The 20,048-nt window shown below is 37.0% G+C and overlaps 1 protein-coding gene across 1 annotated transcript in view; it reads left to right on the forward strand.

Annotated features, from left to right (window-relative positions):
• Positions 1-20,048, forward strand: part of ADGRV1 (adhesion G protein-coupled receptor V1) — a 556,689-nt gene that overhangs the window by 382,750 nt on the left and 153,891 nt on the right. Inside the window, exon 85 of the mRNA XM_035014847.1 lies at positions 13,315-13,493. Within this exon, the coding sequence (XP_034870738.1) occupies positions 13,315-13,493 (179 nt within the window). The remainder of the gene's footprint in view (positions 1-13,314; positions 13,494-20,048) is intronic.

Consider the following 20,048-nt stretch of genomic DNA (forward strand, 5'->3'; position numbering starts at 1 on the left):
TCTTTCTTTCTTTCTTTCTTTCTTTCTTTCTTTCTTTCTTTCTTTCTCTCTTTCTTTTCTTTTCTTTTCTTTTCTTTTTTCTTTCTTTTCTTTTTTAAGTACAACAATAGAATGTAGAGATTGGTTAAGAAGAATGCAGAAGGTGGAACCAAAGATGTTTCCCAAGTTTCTGGTGTTGAGTGGCTGGATGGATGGTGGTACCTTGAACTTACCCCTGGCAATTGCAGGAAGGCTGATGCGAATTTTAGAACATATGGAGCGTGAAGTTCCTCCAGTGTGAGACCTCCAGTGGGGACTCTGAGAGGAGGAGGATACATAGGACTAAATCTCAGAACAGAGGCCCATGCTATATAAATACTTTAGAAAATTGTTGACTTACAGTTGGAAAATGAATCCATTGCTTTGGAAGAGATCACTTTGGGAGAAAGTATGGGGGCGAGACCCAAAGAGTCCTAGTATACTCTTCTGAGGAACTAGTAAATGTTGGGAAGAGACTTGAACTCTTCCTTTTCTGACTAAAATCCCAAATTCCCTTTATTATCCTACGCTGATTTGCTTGATAAAAAAAGGCAGATATGAAAGTTGGATCCAATTCAGTAGTATTAATGTCATCAATTAAATGGCTCAACTAAATGAAATGTTACCTTTGGTAATGCTTTCTGCATAATAGTATTGTTAAATCTTTTGTATGATAGAAATAGTTTCACATGTATTTTTTTTTTTTTAGTATGCTTGTGAAGTATTTTATGTAAACAGATGCATTCAATCATTTGCATATTCTTGTTTCTTGTTGATGTGGGGTTTCCACTGTACTGCAGTAATGAAAGCATGTGAGACTACCATACAGACTCATGGAAGGGATATTTTCCCAGGTACAATATTACAGCTGTAGGGAGAACTGAACTGAATTATTTAGTTAATAGAACCAGTTGCAATAATTAGAGCCCTGAATCTGGGTTTGAATTCTGGTTTTGCCACTATCTTTGTAATCAAGTTACTGACTCTTCCCAAGTTTTGTTTCTAAATCTGCATGTGAAGGTAATAATTCCTTCCTCATAGAATTATTATTCCATAGGTCTTAAGCAGCTCTAATTATGGAAAGTTTATGGTGTTCTTAAAATCGCCCCAAAATAAAAAAAAGTAAAGCTAAATCTAAAGCATATAACGTAAAACTTAATATTTGCTGAAATTAAAATAATACTTGCTAGATTCTCTGATTGCAAAATTTTTTTAGGAGTTTATCAAAGCTGAACTTTCTATGTGCATCATGTGTATGTTGTTATTTGTCTGCTTGGACTGAGGTCCCCAGTGTTGTGCAGAAGGTCTTTGTCCATGTGACCTACTCAGTTTTTGATGAATGACTTGGATGAAGACACAGGAAACTTTTATCAGGTATGCAGATGATATGGAGCTGAAAAGACAGCTAAAACAGCAAGCTGCCTGGGTTAGAATCAATATAGAGAAAGTCCTGTGACAGATTGAAAACTAGAGTGAAAGAGACATAATCGGATGGGGGTTAAGGTCTAAAGAACTTGAAATATTTAATTTAACACAAAGTTAGTAGCAATCAAATGTGTGACCAGATTGCTTAAAACACTAAAAAAACAACACAGACCTAGGTTACTTTAGTAACAGCATAGAGGCAGGTGAGGGCATTGTGGTTACATTGTAATCTACAAATGTTCAAGGCAAGCTTGGGACCCTGTAACCACGTTCATGAATCATGTTTCACCAGGAGCATTAACCAGCCAATGAGAAGTTGGAAATAGTCCTGTAAGAAACTTTGAGTCAGCTGGAGATAGCTAACCTGCAAAGAATTGAGAGTGATGTGATGGCTATCTACAAACACTGGAAGGGCTGCTATAGGAAAGAAGGAATGGACTGCAGGTCCATTTGGAAGGATTGAACAAATGGGTCAAAAATTAGAGAAGCAAATTTTGATTCAGTTAAGAACTTTGATAGCCAGTAAAACTGTCAAAATTGAAGAGTCTGTTCCTTCAAGCAGAAAGCATCCAGTTGGTGAAGTGTATTCAAACAGGGGGAAATGACCAACTTTCAAAACGTTTTCCTGCTTTGGGGGAGCATTAGATGGGATCACATATAAGATTTCACCCAACTTAATAGATATGGTGTTTTCTATATCTCTTTTTCCAGTCTTAAGTCAATAAAATTGTGGCCGATGAACATTTAGTAAGCTAATTAGATTTCTGTATGGCTGATGGTTAGGAAAACTATTTAAAGTACCAGTGAAGTTTAATGTATTTCAGATGGTACACCACACATTTTTCATGGTTTGTGGTGTGACCACAAGGGAAAAATTCAATAACTTTTGATTCTAGGTAGGTTACTTCTAATGAGTTATTTTGTGGGAAGAGGTTGTCCCTTTACCAACCTGTGTTTTCCTATTTGTAAAATACTGTCTACTAAATCTTTAAAAAAAAACCCTAGAATCTATTTTTAAAACTTGTGTAAAAGATCAGGCTCCTGTTAATTCAATCCTGCTAGTCAATTAGGGTTAAAACTTTTGGGGGAAAAAAATTAACATTTTAGTAATCCTACTTCATATTTTTTAAAAGATTTTGTTTATTTGACAGAGAGAGAGGTGAGAGAGCTCATTGGCTGGGAGGGAGGGGCAGAGGAGAAGAAGAAGCGGACTACCCGCTGAGCAGGGACCCCCCCCCCCGATGTGGGGCTCGATCCCAGGACCTGAGCCAAAGACAGATGCTCAACCAACTGAGCCACCCAGGCGCCCCTCTACTTCATATTTTTAACAGTGTAGGAAAGAATTTGATAAATGTATGTGTGTGCATAGCTTATGACAAAAAGTTAACCATTAACTTTTTTTTTTTAAGATTTTATTTATTTATTTGAGAGAGTGAGAGAGAGAGAGAAACAGCATGAGAGGGGATAGGGTCAGAGGGAGAAGCAGGCTCCCCGCCGAGCCGGGACCCCGATGTGGGACTCCATCCCAGGACTCCGGGATCATGACCTGAGCCGAAGGCAGTCGCTTAACCAGCTGAGCCACCCAGGCGCCCAACCATTAACTTTTAAAAATTGGATTTAGCCTATCAGAATTCCTGTTTATTTTGATCTGCATCATATCTTCAATCTTAGAAAAAAATGCATTTAAATGACTTTATCTTGAACTTTTACTTCTCTGTCATATACTTTTAATACATTAGAGTAAAATTGGATTATACTTTAGAGTAGCTAAAGAAAGATTTTATTGGTAAACTGGTTCTTAAGTTTTCTGAGCCTAGATTTTTATCTGAGTAATCAGATTTGTAATAACAGTAGCTGTCTTTGAGGACTGTGGAGAGACAAAATGAATTCGGACATGAAAAGAGCTTGGAATTGTACCTGGCACAGACCGTGCACTCCATACAGATTTACCCAATGTTACTGGCTAAACAAATATGTGTGGCCAGTATTTCATAGATTTTGAAACATGTTGAAAACTCTGCTTTTCCAGTATAATTTACATTTTTTTTCCAAAAGAGAATTTACTTGATCATAGTGGGAGAGACTTAGAGTGAGGCAGATACCATCTAGCTATAAAGCTTCAGCAAGCTATATAAATAACCTCTAACCTCTTACTAAAGTCCCTGCGTGGCTCATCGCAGGACCTATAACTGGTGACCTTCACTCTGTTTCTTTTGGCCTCCCCCTTTTTCTTTTATTTTTTAAAAGATTTTATTTTTTTATTTGACAGAGAGAAAGGGAACACAAGCAAGGTGAGTGTGAGAGGGAGAAGCAGACTCCCCACTGAGCAGGGAGCCCAATGCAGGGGCTCGATCCCAGGACCCCAGGACCACGACCTGAGCCGAAGGCAGAGGCTTAACGACTGAGCCACCCAGGCACCCGAGGCCTCCCCTTTTTTCTGACAAGAAGTTACACCACCAATGATGGGAATATAGTAACAAATTATTTTGCTTCTTTTTTTTAAGCAAACAACTCACAAATTCCCTTTGAGGCCATGGAACTTGACTTATCCTTCTGTTTGCTCATCATGTAAAATCATTCTGTGAAATTACTGAAATAATTTCCCACTTCCTTAAAACAGCAGGTCTTGTCTACTTTGAGAAGGATTGACAGTGAGAATTGAAACTCTTGTAATATGTTTACTCTATTTTCCTAATTTTTTTTTTTTTTAAGATTTTATTTATTTATTTGACAGAGAGAGACACAGCGAGAGAGGGAACACAAGCAGGGGGAGGGGGAGAGGGAGAAGCAGGCTCCCCACAGAGCAGGGAGCCCGATGCGGGACTCGATCCCAGGACCCTGGGATCATGACCTGAGCCGAAGGCAGTCGCTTAACCAACTGAGCCACCCAGGCGCCCTATTTTCCTAGTTTTTATTGTTCTATTTTCATTTCCTTTTTCTGTTTTGCTTTGCTTTCATCTTAGAAATAGCATATGCTAATGGTACAAAACATAATCAAACACTGAAGAGTAATATAAAATGAAAAGTACATCTGTTTCTCCCTATTTCACACACTCTCCACTCTCTGCTTTACCCTCAACCCTACTCCCAAAGGTAAACACTGTTAATGGTTTCCTGTGTATCTTTCCAGAAATATTCCACAAATATACAAATGTTTATAAATATATAAAAAGCACATATGTATTTGTTCTTGTGTGTGTATATATATATTTACTTATGTATAGTGCATATAAGTTTTTGTATATATATACATTTACCAAGTACAGATACACTTTTTTCCATTCCATAATATGGCTATTCAATAGTTTATTTTTCTATTCTCTTATTAATGAAATGCTAGTTACTTCCAGTTATTTTTGCTATTATAAACAATGTTTCCTTGAACATCCTTGCATTCTGAATATTTATTTACTTATGGAGTATTCTTAGAATAAATTCCTAGAATTTATGCCTTTACTATTAACATTTACATGAAATACACTATGAGATGGACTGCCAGACCATGAGTTAACCTATGAAGGGATAAATCACAAGTAAATTATTTGAGGTATCAGTATATTATATAGGTAAATAGAAACTTAATTTTTCTGTATATTCATTTGGCCCAGTTCTATAATCATTTCCTGTCACTAAATCGTATAGCAATCTGCTTCAATTATGAACAATATCCAAACCTTAGATTGCTGCAGCAGTTTGTTGATTTCATGCTTAGGGAAACAGTATAATGTTTTATTTTGAAACTAAAGCTTACTTGATGAACATATATTTTAAATGGTGGAATATTGTTAGAAATCATTCTACAATTATACTTGACCATTTATTTCTTGTGCCTTAATTTTTCTGTAAGATCAGGCTATGAAGAGGCAAATACACATTTTATTCCTTGGCAGAAAGGCTACTTAGTGCCAGGCATAGCAAGAAGAAGGGAAATGCTAAAACTAGCCATGTTTTTCTTGTCACTGATTCAATTGGGCATCCGGGGTTAGGGAGAGTGCAGGGTGGGACATCAAAGGTATTAAGGACAACAGACTGGTAATTACCAAGAAAAAAATGACATACCCAGGAAATACAGAATTCTCTAGTCCTCAAAAGGCCTTGCAATTTATTTCATGCAAAAATTACTAAGAAAGAGAGGATAGCTAGAACAAGGACATGGTAACATTTCTTATTCTCTTCTCTGAAATAAATGACTAAGAACGTATGATAATGACAGGATTAATAGCATCCATGATCTCTGACTAAACTTGATACTATAAATCAATCCAAGGTTTCGGGTGACACGATTAATAACCAAATATTAAATAACAGGCTAGATACCAATCTTACCCATACAGCATAAAAATGTATGGGGTCCAAGCAGCCTGTTTTTAACTTAAAAAAAAAAAACATTTCATCTTTATATTTTCTAAATATACTAATATACATTATATTATGATATGAGTAAACTAATGAATTTGTATTTATGGAGGATATGAAAGCATAATTATGACCTATGATAATTAATTAACAAGGTAAGTCTTCATTTTTTCCCATGTGGCATTGGAAAATAGTAGCAGTAGTCACTGAAAATGTTTTGTAAAAATAAATAGACATGTCTATGTAAGAATGTAAGCAGGGGCACCTGGGTGACTCAGTTGGTTAAGCGTTTGCCTTCGGCTCAGGTCAGGATCCCAGGGTCCCTCCTGGGATTCCTGCTCAGTGGGGAGTCTGCTTCTCCCTCTGCCCCTGCCCCCGACTCATGCTCGTGCACACTCTCTCTGAAATAAATTAAATTTTAAAAAAAAGTGTAAGTAAACATGTTTACAAACACACATTCTTTTAGTTTATTCCTATCTATATTTGACCTAAATTGTATCTGGGCATTTTGGTTGGATTTCATCTTAATCAGAATCAGTTTAAATTCTGACAGCTTCAGTTACTAGTTTTGGGAAATATACTTCCATCCTCAGCTTCCTTTTGTGTGTAAGGAAAAAAAAAACTATGATGAAAGTTAGGAAAACAGTTGTCTTGATTAAATGAGATATAGTTTAATATGGGGTCTACATTTACTACCCAATTAGTAAATATTGGTTCCATTCTTCCTCTCATAAACTATTCCATTTAACATTTTAAAATTTGCACCAAATGGGACACCTGGGTGGCTCAGTTGGGTAAGCGTCTGCCTTCAGCTCAGGTCATGATCCCAGGCTCCTGGGATCCAGTCGAGCGTTGGGCTCCTTGCTCAGCAGGGAGCCTGCTTCTCCCTCTGCCTGCAGATCCCCCTGCTTGTGCACTCTCTCTCTCTCTCTCTCTTGCTCTTGCTCTCACTCTATCTCTGTCAAATAAATAAAATCTTTTAAAAAATAAAAATAAAATCTGTATATATATGTGTGTGTGTGTATATATACACACACCACATCTTTTTTTTTTTAAGGCTTTATTTATTTATTTGAGAGAAGAGAGAGACAGAGCACGAGCAGTGGGGTGGGGAGGGGCAGAGGGAGAGGGAGAAGCAGACTCCCTGCTGAACAGGCAACCAGATGTGGGGCTCAGTCCCAAGACTCTGGAATCATGACCTGAGCCAAAGGCAGATGCTTAACCAACTGAGCCACCCAGGCGCCCCTGTATCACATCTTTATTCATCTGTCAATGGACATCTGGGCTCTTTCCACAGTTTGGCTATTGTGGACATTGCTGCTATAAACATTGGGGTGCAGGTGCCCCTTCTGACCACTACATTTGTATTTTGGGGATAAATACCCAGTAGTGCAATTGCTATGTCATAGAGTAACTCTATTTTCAACTTTTTGAGGAACCTCCAATCTGTTTTCCAGAGTGGCCGCACCAGCTTGCATTCCCACCAACAGTGTAAGAGGGTTCTCCTTTCTCCACATCCTCACTAATATCTGTCATTTCCTGACTTGTTAATTTTAGCCATTCTGTCTGGTGTGAGGTGGTATCTCATTGTGGTTTTGATTTGGATTTCCCTGATGCCGAGTGATGTTGAGCACTTTTTCATGTGTCTTTTGGCCATTTGTATGTCTTCTTTGGAGAAATGTCTGTTCATGTCTTCTGGCCATTTCTTGATTGGATTATTTGTTCTTTGGGTGTTGAGTTTTTTGGGAGTTTTTGTTCTTTGGGAGTTGAATCTTTGTAAGATTTTTGGATACTAGCCCTTTATCTGATAAGACATTTGCAAATGCCGGTTTGTCATTTGGTTTTGTTGATGGTTTCCTTTGCTGTGCAGAAGCTTTTTATCTTGGTGAAGTCCCAATCGTTCATTTTTGCCCTTGTTTCTCTTGCCTTTGAAGATGTGTCTACCAAGAAGTTGCTGCAGCTGAAATCAAACAGGCTGCTGCTTGTATTCTCCTCTAGGATTTTGATGGATTCCTGTCTCACATTTAGGTCTTTCATCCATTTTGAGTCTATTTTTGTGTATGGTGTAAGGAAATGGTCCAGTTTCATTCTTCTGCATGTGGCTATCCAATTTTCCCAACACTGTTTGTTGAAGAGACTATCTTTTTTCTATTGGATATTCTTTCCTGCTTTGTTGAAGATTAGTTGACCATAAAGTTGACGGTCCATTTCTGGGTTCTCTGTTCTGTTTCCTTGATCCGTGTGTCTGTTTTTGTGCCAGTTCCATACTGTTTTGATGGTTACAGCTTTGTAATATAGCTTGAAGTCCAGAATTGTGATGCCACCAGCTTTGGTTTTCTTTTTCAACATTCCTTCGGCTATTTGGGTTTTTTTCTGGTTCCGTACAAATTTGAGGATTATTTGTTCCAGCTCTGTGAAAAAAGTTGATGGTATTTTTATAGGGATTGCTTTGAATGTATAGATTGCTCTAGGTGGCATAGACATTTTAACAACATTTGTTCTTCCAATCCATGAGCATGGAACGTTTTTCCATTTCTTTGTGTCTTCCTCAATTTCTTTCATGAGTGTTCTGTAGTTTTCTGAGTACAGATCCTTGCCTCTTTTCACTTATGTAATCTTGAAATGCTGGTAATTGTGATAAGTGTGCAAATAAAATACATCATCCTTCACTGGTGAGCATTGACAGAAATAAGAAGGTGATAATTCAAATGGACCAGTGTTTAGAAGTGACATTAGAGATGTGACTGTGGTAACATCATCAAATTTTAAACACTGCAAAACATTTTATTCAGTTGTCTCTTTTGAAGTGTCTAATTTGGTTACTAAAGCTGAAAATATTTTGAATCTTTTAGGGCTTGCCTTCAGCCTTCATTACGTTAATGCTAGGAATATATATCTGTGTGTATGAAGTATAGTCAAGTTGGATTAATGTAGTTGGTTAAATTGGGGGATAACTTTTGGGGGGGGTTGGGGGTTTTGGGGGGGTTTTGTTTGTTTTTAGAGAGGGAGAGAGGGGTAGAGTGGGGAGGGGCAGAGAGAACCGTAAGCAGACTCCATGACCAGCATAGGGCTGGATCCCACAAACCTGAGGTCACAACCTGAGCTGAAATCAAGAGTCAGGTGCTTAACTGACTGAGCCACTCAGGCAACCCGGGGATAATATTCTGGCTAAAAATGTAACATGACTACATAGTGATGATGTCTTGAGATGGCCCATAAGATGGTTCTAACAAAATTTTTAAAGCTTAGAGATAGAAATATAAATGGAGACCTAACTATTAACATTTTCAGTTCACAGTTAGTGGTTAGTGTTTGGCAGGAAAAACATCTTATGGGCAGTGAATAGTAAGCCATGCCCAGTCCACTTGAATCATGTTTGGGTGAGAGTGACACCCTTTAACTTGTATTGAGTTTTCAAAATTTCATTAGTTCCAACACTGAATAATCACCCAGACACCAAAGCACACAGATCACATATGCTATGTGTCTATCAACATAAAATTATTATGCAAACATAATAAATAGTCTTTAAATACTCTTAAATTACAAAAGAGGAACCATGATTACAAGGAAAAGAATGTAGTCAATGCTCCGCTGTTTTCTCTGTTTAGAGAATGGTAGTAACAGGGGGTTTTAATTCCACTGCTTTTGAATAGCAATATATACCTCAATTTCTTTTTTTCTTATAACAACAAAGAAAAACTAAATTGAGCTAATTTAAGCAAACATTTAAATCATAAAAGAAATAATAAGCATATAGGATAACTTACTGAACCCAAGAACTATAAGAACTTTTATCTATTCTATAAAAACACACTCTCTCCACTGTGCTTTTGTCTATCCCCACCAAAGTTCGTATGTCCTCTTTTTCCAGCTGACCAGCTTAGACTGTCACTGAATTTCAAGGAATTCAATGATTCATGATTAGCCCAGCCTGGGACCGACTTCTACCCCAGATCAAATCAGCTATGGATGGAGGAGCAGGGTCATGAACCCACTCTGCATATGTGGGATGAGATAGGGTTCTAAGAAGGAGAACTCATGACCTAGGCATATCCCAAAAAGTACCTACCACACTATATTAAAATATCTTAAAATTCAAGTAAAACTTGAAGTTAGCTAGTCAAAACAAATCTTAGTTTGGGCCATATGGTATTTCTAAAATAATTAAACATCATTTAATTACATAGTATTTCAATTCTTTTTTTTTTTTTTTTGAAGATTTTATTTATTTGACAGAAAGAGATACAGCGAGAGAGGGAACACAGCAGTGGGAGTGGGAGAGGGAGAAGCAGGCTTCCCGCGGAGCGGGGAGCCCAATGCGGGGCTCGATCCCAGGACCTGGAATCATGACCTGAGCCGAAGGCAGACGCTTAACAACTGAGCCACCCAGGTGCCCCCATAGTATTTCAATTCTATAGCAAAAAGGAAAAAAAGAAAAAAACCCTATACAATGGGAAATGTTGTCCTTAGGGTACACCTCAGTGGTTGATTCTTTTGGGAAGAAAAGGGATTTTTTTTTTTTAAGTTAACAAAAGCTTGTCACTATAGGAACTTGTTTTGCTTAATTGACTGTACAGCAACACTGCGCCTTGAGCTCTTTGGAGCAGAAGCCATGAGTGTACAAATCTAACAGTTCTACTTGTCTCAGTCTTATCTGAGTCTCTGGTAAAGGTCAGACAATTGCTGAAAGGTTGGGTGATTCTAACTGATGGAACTAATGTCCATTTTCATAAAAGCAGACATGTTGGAAATATCCCAATCTCTATCATGATGAATCAACTTAGAAGTCATTTACCATGCTCTCCTTTCTGATTCTTCCACCAACAACACCCCTGAGTTACCATCTTATATGGGTACACACAAACATCTATTTAAAATAAATAGCATTTTTATTTTGGAGATGGGCTCATCATCTTTCCTTTGCCTGAATTTTCATTCTCTAACAGGCAGTTTGATCACCTCGGTGTCAGGATACCTGATACAGTCCCACTTACTTGGGTGCATGTCCCTGTACTAATTATGGAAAGAAGGGGAAAAACCCTGTTGGATTTAATGATTTGAAAAAGAAGTTAGAACAAATTTACATAAGCAACAACTCAAAACATGCTTCATAATTACAGATATATGCAGATGTACATAAAGATATGGAGTGCTGACAGGAAATAAAATTCAGAGACAAAAATCTCCAAGTAGCCAAACATTTTTATTTTTTCCTGGTTTAGCCCAATCAATACTGATCCCTCAAGGCTGATTTGGTTCAGATAGAGTCTTAACTTAGAAGCCTCCATAAACAGCACCTGAAAGCCTTCCCATGAACATAAGCCATGTTTATTTATCACATAGAAAGAGCTTCCATTGTATGCCAGCTTACTTTTGGTCCTAAACTATTTATCTTTTGTCTTTCACACTGACATCCTAATAGGAGATTTAAGGGAGGTGGCAACATTTCCCAATGGTGAAGTTCTAAGAAGTGCTCAGCACTTTATACATAATATCTCATTTAATCTTTATAGTAACCTCATTGTATACATGAGGAAACTGAAGCTATGGGATTGTTGTTGCTTGCTACTGATTATCCCTCTGATGTATATATGAATACATATATATGTATGTATGTGTATATATGTAATTTATCTATACTCACACTTTTTCCACCATAAGAAACTGAGAAGGGGGATTTATCTAGTGAAGAAGTATCTTTGTGTAAAATACATATGACATTCAGTGTTGTTTCTGTACTAAATGATAATTAAATGTAAGTGCTCTAATGGAAAAAGAACACAAGAAAACATACGTTCTAGATTTGGCTTAAGTGTAGGAGCTAAGTGCAGGATTTGGGGCCAATAAGAACATTTTGTTTTCTTATTCTGTTTATCTAATGTGTCCTCTTATCCCCCTCTATATACTATCCTTTTTATATATTTTTAAAGATTTTATTTATTTATTTATTTATTTATTTATTTATTTATTTATTTGAGAGAGAGAGAACACAAATAGGCAGAGTGGCAGGCGAAGGGAGAGGGGAAAGCAGACTCCCCTCCGAGCAGGGAGCCCGATGTGGGGCTCTATCCCAAGACCGTGGGGTCATGACCTGAGCCAAAGGCAGATGCTTAACCAGCGGAGCCACCCAGGTGCCCCTCCTTTTTATATTTTTATTTTAATAAAAAATAATGGATATTAAATAGGCTATAAATATAAAATAAATATTTTCCTTAATGATTTCTTTCCCACTTGTTTGGAAACTAACATAAAGGAAAGCAAATACCTCCCCTATCTCTTTCACTTTTATATCCCCCATGCTTGGGCTGGTCCCTGAAATTTAATAAGCACTCAATAAATAATTGTCAGGTAAATGAATGAAAAAAAGAGCACATAAACAGAAAGAAAAACAGGTACAAAGCCTACCCCTTCACAGTATTTTTTTTTCCTCTGTGAAGTCATTTTCTGTTTACTCATATATGTCTCCTGCTGGGAACTGGCATGGGGATATCTTCACAATTATATACCCATTCCCTGAAAAAGTGTCTAGCCCTGTCATAGGCGCCTGGCTGGCTCAGTCAGTTAAGCAACTGACTCTTGATTTCAGTTGAACTCATGATCTCAGAGTGAGATTGAGCCCTGCGTCGGGCTCCGTGCTCACTCGGGAGTCGGCTTGAGATTCTCTCTCTGCCTTTCACTCTGCCCCTTCCCCCCGATGTGTTCTCTCTCGCGCTCTCTAAAAAATATAAATAAAAACCTTTTAAAAAGTTGTCAAGGGCGCCTGGGTGGTTCAGTCGTTAAGTGTCTGCCTTCGATTCAGGTCATGGGGTCCTGGGATTGAGCCCCACCTCGGGCTCCCTGCTCAGCGGGAAGCCTGCTTCTCCCTCTCCACTCTCCCTGCTTGTGTTCCCTCTCTCGCTGTGTCTCTCTCTGTCAAATAAATAAATAAAATCTTTCAAAAAAAAAAAAGTTGTCGAAAAGTCTGGAACAAAGGGCTGCTCACTTCATTATCATCATGAAGCTGTTCACATGGGAAGTAGGTTTGAATATCAGTGTATGTTTCTTCAATATGCACAGAACAATCACAGATGACTATGGCTGAAAATAAATCAAAGGAAAGTAAAAAGTACAATAAATATTTTTCAGTGTTTCAAGTTTTTTGAGGTATCCTGAGTTTCTTGGGTGTATGAAAGAATGAATATATGAACTAAAGAACAAACAAAAACAAAAAACAGGGGCGCCTGGGTGGCTCAGATGGTTAAGCGTCTGCCTTCGGCTCAGGTCATGATCCCAGGGTCCTGGGATCGAGCCCCGCATCGGGCTCCCTGCTCAACGGGAAGCCTGCTTCTCCCTCCCTCACTCCCCCTGCTTGTGTTCCCTCTCTCGCTGTGTCTCTCTCTGTCAAAAAAAAAAAAAACAATTATTAAGTAATGCTAGCCCTTGGTTGGTCCGTAACGCTACATGCCCAAGCCAGGTGAGCATGGCATCATTAGACCAGAACTTGTTCATTTCATGTTCTCTTTCCTTCCTTAGTCTGTGAATTTCTGGTATGTACTGGTGATGAACGATGAACACACAGAGAGGAGATATCTGCTGTTTTTCCTTCTGAGTTGGGGAGTTCCGGCCTTTGTGGTGATTCTCCTCATAGTTATTTTGAGAGGAATCTATCATCAGAGCATGCCACAGATCTATGGACTCATCCACGGTGACCTGTAAGTACATCCAGGCAGAACTCATTGCCTCCTTAGCCTTCGTGTACCCAGATAGCTTTATTAGTAGATGGTGAAGCAGTTGACTAAGCAGTATGACCAAACAAGAAACACCAGGCTGACCTCTGCTTTCCCACCAGACTGACTGAATCTCTACCTCTTCTAATTATCCCTTTGAGTAAGAAACCATTGCCTTTCTGGTTCCTCTGTTGGATACAATTTTCTCAGGTGAGTTGATGTATTAGATAATTCACAGTAATTTGTACCTTAACATTATTAAGTTTATTAGATTAAGACAAAAATACCTAGTAAAATCAGGGAACTATGAAAGTTTTGATAAAGAACAGAATCAGTGAAAAATATGGAGTGTGGCATATTATCTAAGGAGTCTGATATTTTGGGGGAGGATGGGAGGAGAGGATGGCAGTCCCTGTCATCTATAACATCCTTAAATACCGAAAGACTGTACCAGAGGGAATGGAGAGTATCTGCAAAAGGACACAGGAAGGAGGAAGGAGACAAGGTCAACTGAGACCTTCTTATATGTTCTTACTGAAGTACACTAATAGTCTTAAAATGTAACAAATCTTTATATACACACATGTCTTAATATATATACATGTTTTAATCCTGAATCTGGTATCTTACAGCTTTGAGGACTACTCAACCCCTTTTATTGATTCCACATGCAGAGGGAAAAAAAAGCCTTTATAATAATAAAGTTTAATCATCTCCCTTGATGTAATGAGGATTAGAGGGGGAAAGTAACATTTCTAAATAAGAAAGAATAACCTATTCACAATCTTATGATGACAATATTACCTAATTATCTCACAGGTTATTGTGAAGATAAAAATCAGTTAATTGATGTGAAAAATCTTTGAAAGTAAAAGTACTATATAAGCAGAAGTCATTTCAATTTCCTTATTGCTTCTGATCAGTTATAATTGTCCATTATTCTTAATAAATTATTGTTATTGATGTATGCAAATGTATTTCACAAATGGGCAGTCACACACACATATCCCACACTATGTTCAACCAAGGAAACTAGCTATGTAATATGAGATTCATTAAGATTCCCTCATACTGATTATAGCATTGTAATGTATTTTGTGCATATAAAATTCTAAAAGCCTAATCTTCTAGAAGGGAATTACTGTTTATTAAATTATTTTAAAAATTATGTTATGACATTTTGTTACCCCTGGCATTAATTTAAATCTTGGGCAGCCAGGATTAATTTCAGAAAGTTTGGCATCATTCTTTGTCAAATACCAAGTAACTATGAGACAAACCCTGGTGGCCAGCTGCCCATCCCTTTCATGAGCTTCCTGGCAAGATAAGACTTATTTGGCAGCAGTTTTAGCATTACATGTGTACCCACCCAGCCTTGATAAATGGGACCTGATGAAAGTGATATTAATTAAAAGGAACTCTTTTGGGCGCCTGGGTGGCTCCATTGGTTGGGCGACTGCCTTCGGCTCGGGTCCTAATCCTGGAGTCCCGGGATCGAGTCCCGCATCAGGCTCCCTGCTCGGGGTGTCTGCTTCTCCCTCTCCCGTTCCCCCCTCTTGTGCTCTCTCTCTCTCTCTCATTCTCTCTCTCAAATAAATAAAATCTTAAAATATATATAAATAAATAAAATAAAAGGAACTCTTTTGGTGCTTGTAAAGGGATTTTTAAGGAGGGAAATTATTAGGGCGCCTGGGTGGCTCAGTTGGTTAAGCGACTGCCTTCGGCTCAGGTCATGATCCTGGAGTCCTGGGATCGAGTCCCGCGTCGGGCTCCCTGCTCAGCAGGGAGTCTGCTTCTCCCTCTGACCTTCCCCCCTCTCATGTGCTCTCTCTCTCTCTCACTCTCTCAAATAAATGAATAAATAAAATCTTTAAAAAAAAAAAAAAGGAGGGAAATTATTATACAAGAATGTCCAAATCGACTGATGGTTAAAATATTTGCCTTCTGAGGCTTTTGGAAAAAGTTTTTTTTATTATCAGCTCAGTTAGAATAAGTGAAATGCAAAATACATTAACCTCTACCTGGTTTTAATATGAGAGGGATTAGACCAAAAATGACTGAGTTTTGTAAGTATTATAGGTTACTTGTGTCCTCCATTCACAAAGAATTCCTAAATCATCTCTATGTAAATTTATTATAGTTTTTTAAAAAATTTTTAATTCTGGGGGCGCCTGGGTGGCTCAGTCGTTAAGCGTCTGCTTTCGGCTCAGGTCATGATCCCAGGGTCTTGGGATCGAGCCCCGCATCGGGCTCCCTGCTCGGCGGGGAGCCTGCTTCTCCCTCTCCCACTCCCCCTGCCTGTGTTCCCTCTCTCGCTGTGTCTCTCTCTGTCAAATAAATAAATAAAATCTTTAAAAAAAAATTTTTTTAATTCTGTATTTTTACTATCACTTTAATCTCAATATAAGGATACAAATTACTATATTATTTATGTAAAATCTTGTATACCTAGATCATTTAAAAACATACCTTTTCTCTCGGAGTAATGATAGGATTTGTGATGGTGTGAAATAGCTCGTTTGTTGTGCAGTGGTTACTTCATAGTAATAATTTCTTTTGATTTAAGAATTTTCTCTAAATAGATCTCTAATGCATCGATATGTACAAGTTGCTTTTTTAAAAATGTTTTTGTCAAATTTTGGAACCAAGATTATGATAATTTCATGAAAACAGGTAGGAAGTGATCTCTCTTCTCCTATTAGCTGGGAAGGTTTTCAAGTTTGGTGTTATTTCTTCCTTAGTATTTTCTTTAAAATAAGCTCTGTGCCCAACATGGGGCTTGAACTCATGACCCCAAGATTAAGAGTTGCATGCTCGTGGTGCCTGGGTGGCTCAGTCGGTTAAGCGTCCGACTCCCTGGAGCACGGTTAAGCGTCCGACTCCCTGGAGCGGGGCTTTTGTGTGCTTGTTTGAGTGTGCGCTCTCTCACTCTCTCTCTCTCTCTCTCTCTCTCAAATAATTAAGGAAATCTTAAAAAACAAAAGATCCTGATTTCATTTCCTTTTGATATATAGGCAGAGGTGAGATCTCTGGATCATCTGATAGTTCTATTTTTAATTTTCTAAGGAACCCCATACTGTTTTCTCTAGTGGCTGTGCCGGTTTACGTTCCCACCACCATTCTGTGATCTTTATTATTTCCTGTCTTCTGCTAACTGTGTGGGCTGAGTTTGTTCTTTTTTTCTAGTTCCTTGAGGTGTTGTTAATTTGTTAAGTTGTTAATTTGACATCTTTCTTTTTTTCTAATGTAAGTGTTTATTGCTATAAAGTCATCTTAGAACTGTTTTTTCTGCATCCCATGTTCTGGTATAGTCTCCATTTTTGTTTGTTTCAGGATACTTTTTTATTTCCCTTTTGATTTCTTTTACCCATTAGTTATTCAGGAGTATATTGTTTAATTTCCACATGTTTGTGAATTTTTTAGTTTTCTTCCTATTACTGATTTCTAGTTTCATACCATTGTGGTTGGAAAAGATATTTGGTATGATTTCAGTCTTCTTAAATTTGTTAAGACTTGCCTTGTAGCCTAATATATGATCTGTTCTGGAGAATGTTCTGTGTGCACATTAGAAGAATGTATATCCTGCTGCTATTGGATTGAATGTTCTGTATATATCTGTAGGTCCATTTAATATAACTATAGTTCAAGTCCAACATTTTCATATCAACTTTCTTACTGGATGATAAATCCATTGTTAAAAATGGAATATTGAAGTTCCTTACTATTATTGTATTGTTGTTTATTTCTCCCTTCAATCTGTTAGTATTCCGTTAATATATTTGGGTGCTCTGACACTGGGTACAGATGTATTTATGATTGCTATATACCTGCTTGAGCATTGACCCTTTATCATTATTATATCATGGCTTTCTTTATCACTTGTTACACCTTTTGAGTTGAAGTTTATTTTGTTTGATAAAGGTATAACCCCCCCACCCCGACTAACTTCTGGTTTCCACTTAATGGAATATCTTTTTCACTTTTTTACTTTGAGCCCATGTATGTCCCTGAAGCTGAAGTGACTCTCTTGTAGGCAGCATATAATTAGATCTTTTTTTTTTATCCATTCAGCCACTTTGCCTTTTAATTAGAGAACTGAGTTAATTTATATTTAGAGTATATATTGATATGTAAAAACTTACTAATGTCATCTTATTGTCTTCTGACTGTTTTGTAGTTTTCATATTCCTTTCTACTTTCCTTGCTGTCTTCTTTTATTAATTGATGGTTTTCCTTAGTGGTATATTTTCACTCCCTTCTTTTTATCTTTTGTGTGTCTACTGTGGGTTTTTGTTTTGTGGTTACCATGAGGCTTACATAAAACAACATCTAGATGTAACTATTTTATGCTAACTAAAACTTAACTTTAATCACATGCACAAACTCTACCCTATCATTTTACCCCTCCTTTTGCAACTTACCTCTTTTTACACTGAGTATTCATTTAAAAATTTGTGACGTTGTAGTTATTTTCAATCCTTTTTTTCTTCACCTTTATGCTAGAGTTATGTGATTAACATACCATGATAATACAGTATTGAGAATTCTGAATTTGACCATATTGTTATTTACCAGCATACTGTATATTTTCATGTATTTTCAGGTAACCAATTAGCATCCTTTCATTTCAGCCTGAAGAACTCCTCTCACCTTTTTTCATAAGGCAGGTCTAGTGGTGATGAAGTCCTTCAGCTTTTATTTTTGTGAGGAAATCTTAATTTCTCCTTCATTTCTGAAGAATAATTTTGCCTGACAGGGTATTCTTGATTAGCACATTTTTTTTCCTTTCAGCACTTTGAATATATCATCTCACTCTTTCCTGGCCTATGTATCATCCCACCCTTTCCTGGCCTATAAGGTTTAAGCTGAGAAATCCACTGATAGCATTAGGGGGCTTCCCTTGTAAGTTACAAGCTTATTTCCTGCCTCTGCTTTTAAGATTCTCTTTGTCTTTGAATTTTCATACTTTTATTGTAATGTGTTTTGGAAAAGTTGAGTTTGTTTAGGGACTTATATATGCAGAAGTCCAATAAACATCTTTATCAGAATGACACACAGCTATCTTATATTTAGCCTGTTTAAAATTGATCTTCTAAATGTGTGCTTTGACCTACATTTCCTAGGAAAGATAGACCATCCACCCAGGTACCCACACTGTGAACTTGTTTTTCTACTTCTTTTTTCTTATACTTCACATGCTATTAATCACAAGTTATTTTCTAGCCTAACTCTTAAATGTCTTCCTAATTCACTTTCTCGTTTTCATCTTCATCTCTTATTTCATCATTGTCTCTTCAGTTCATTTCTGTCATCTTTGTCTGGTCTGTTGGGTTGCCTCCTGACTTGTGTTCTTATCTCTAATTTCTTTCTTTTTCAATTCATCTACTAAATTCTGAAACATGGAAATGATCATATCACTCTGATGCTTAAAATCCAGCAGTTGTTTTTCATTACCTTTAAGATCCTGGATTGTTAGGTCATCCAAGGTTGACACTAACCTGTTGAACATCCCTCACACCATCCTCCCCAGTTACCCTTTGTAACTGAATCATTTTATATTTCCCATGGTTTCTTGTGCCTATACCTTTGAATATATCTTTTATGTCTCAAATGGTTTTCTTTCCTTTTGTCTGCCTAGAAAATACCTATTTTCTTCCTCTAAAATATCAACTCTGTGGAATATCTAGTTTCAGATTAAATACTACCTCATATATAGCCTCCTTAGACTCAGAACCTTTCAGAAATCCTATAATTGTACCAATCATACTATATTGTGAATATCTGAAATATTCACAAATATTATGAATATTAGATAATTACATCAGCTATATTGATTGAAATTCAGACTGCAGATCAGTAATTAGTAACTGGTAACATATGGTAAAAGTTACTAAATTTTCGAAGGGTGCAGAGCTTAATGTACTCTTTAATGTAAATATCTGAACTGGAAAAAGGAAAGCCTTAACAACCCAAGGAAGTATATAAAAATGAGGGATTAGAGATAACTTTCATGGTTTCTCTATGCAGTAACATATTTATATTATAATTTTACATGATAATATGATTATCAAAGTGTATCTAAAATACTTGGAGGTCACCAAATAATACTGAATATTTCAACACTCTAGATACTGCATGAGGACTGTCATACCTCATAAGAAAACATTTTTTTCTTATATATATATATATACATAAAAGATCAAATTCTAATTTACCTTAATGGATTTCTTAATCTAGATTTAAGTCACACAACATGATCTGGAGAAAGTCCTACAGAAATTATAAAATTTAAAATTTGTTTTTGTCTGTAAAGTAGAAAATCCAGTATAGACTTGTTATTGCTTCTTTGTCACTGAGCCAGATGATCTTATGACTGTATGAGGAATCATACTATACTCAGAGTTAACAAAAGAAGGCTTCTTATACCTTTAATGTGTTCTTAATGAAATTTTCATCACTTTTTGAAATTAATTCTAGAAATTCTTCCAACTTTCTTTTTATCTTATAATTGGAACAGTGCTTAACTAAAATAAAGTCAAA

This window comes from Mirounga leonina, unplaced genomic scaffold (genome assembly GCF_011800145.1).
Source record: "Mirounga leonina isolate KUSES-001 unplaced genomic scaffold, KU_Mleo_1.0 Mir_168, whole genome shotgun sequence".
In the NCBI taxonomy this organism is placed as follows: domain Eukaryota; kingdom Metazoa; phylum Chordata; class Mammalia; order Carnivora; family Phocidae; genus Mirounga; species Mirounga leonina.